Raw genomic sequence first — 1,114 nt, 5'->3', positions numbered from 1 at the left:
TTCGCTCTAAGAAGATCGGTATACTACCGCACAATTTCCCAGAGGGCATTTGGTCCAATGAGGAAATTGGCAAGGTGCAGAAATGCATCCTCGATAAGATGTACGAAACTTGTCGAGCTCCTGGGGTGAAGCCTCATTTCGCCGGTTACAGTCTAAAGCCCGGATGGTTTACCATTAACTGTCTGGACGACGAGACTGTAACTTGGTCTAAAGAGACAATCCCAGCCTTGAAGCCGTGGGAAGGAGCCCAGCTGAAGGTAGTGGACGAGGCAGAAGTGCCAAAGTCTGAAATCTATGTTGGCTACTTCCCAGGCTCAGCTTCCTGGCAAAGCGACCGTATTCTGGGACAAATTGAGTGCCAAAATTCGGGCATGCGTGTCAGGGACTGGCGGGTACTCCACAGGCTCAATAAGGGCGATATCGTCGAGATGGCGATTGCTCTGGATCCTATGTCGTCCGAAATGGTCGGAAAGCTGGGCAATAAAGTCTTCTATGGACTTAGCAGTGCCGTGCTGAGACCAAGACATAAAGGAAACAGAGCAAAGGAAGTGGTTGAAGATGAGCGACCAACAACATCTGCGGCTTGTGCTCAGTCAAGCAACCAGAAGCCGAAAACGGGTCTCAATTCCGGGGGACCACCCTTGAGAGGGGGCAGAATCCGTGCCCAGGGCCGAAAACCTTCCGCTCTCTCTGGTCGTCTGAGGAAATGGGAACGAAAAGACCCGGAGGCCGCGGAATTGCTGCGCGGTACGAAGGGCGGCAAGGTCCGCAAGGGCCAGTCTGGAATATAATGTCCCGGACTCCGCCACATCCGCAAAACTCTTGGAGGCAACTTCATTGCCTCCAAATCAACCTCCACCGGGCTATAGCAGCTTCATACAGGCTCAGTGCCCTGGTGGAACAACACTGTCTGGATTTTGTGGCCATCCAAGAACCATGGGCCACAAAGGGGCGCATAAACGGTCTACAGACAAAAACGTGTAAGTTAATCTATGATAATAATGTTGATCGTCCTAGAACGGCGATAATGATTAACAAAACCATTAAATCTCTTCCAATTACAGAGCTCATACAGCGTGATCTGGTGGCGGTACAGGCAGAAGTGCCTAGTACT

General features: G+C 51.2%; 1 protein-coding gene across 1 annotated transcript; it reads left to right on the top strand.

Moving 5' to 3' along the window:
- Positions 1-706: 706 nt before the first annotated feature.
- Positions 707-1,114, top strand: LOC119662605 (the record flags this gene model as incomplete). The annotated part of the gene is given in 1 exon segment (XM_038072260.1): positions 707-1,114. A coding segment is annotated over 1 exon segment (408 nt), but the record flags the coding sequence as incomplete, so codon positions are not given.

The sequence above is a fragment of the Teleopsis dalmanni genome, chromosome 1 (assembly GCF_002237135.1).
Source record: "Teleopsis dalmanni isolate 2A chromosome 1, ASM223713v2, whole genome shotgun sequence".
In the NCBI taxonomy this organism is placed as follows: Eukaryota; Metazoa; Arthropoda; class Insecta; order Diptera; family Diopsidae; genus Teleopsis; species Teleopsis dalmanni.
Note: the sequence above shows the minus strand (reverse complement) of the source record. Positions and strands in the feature narration are given on the sequence as shown.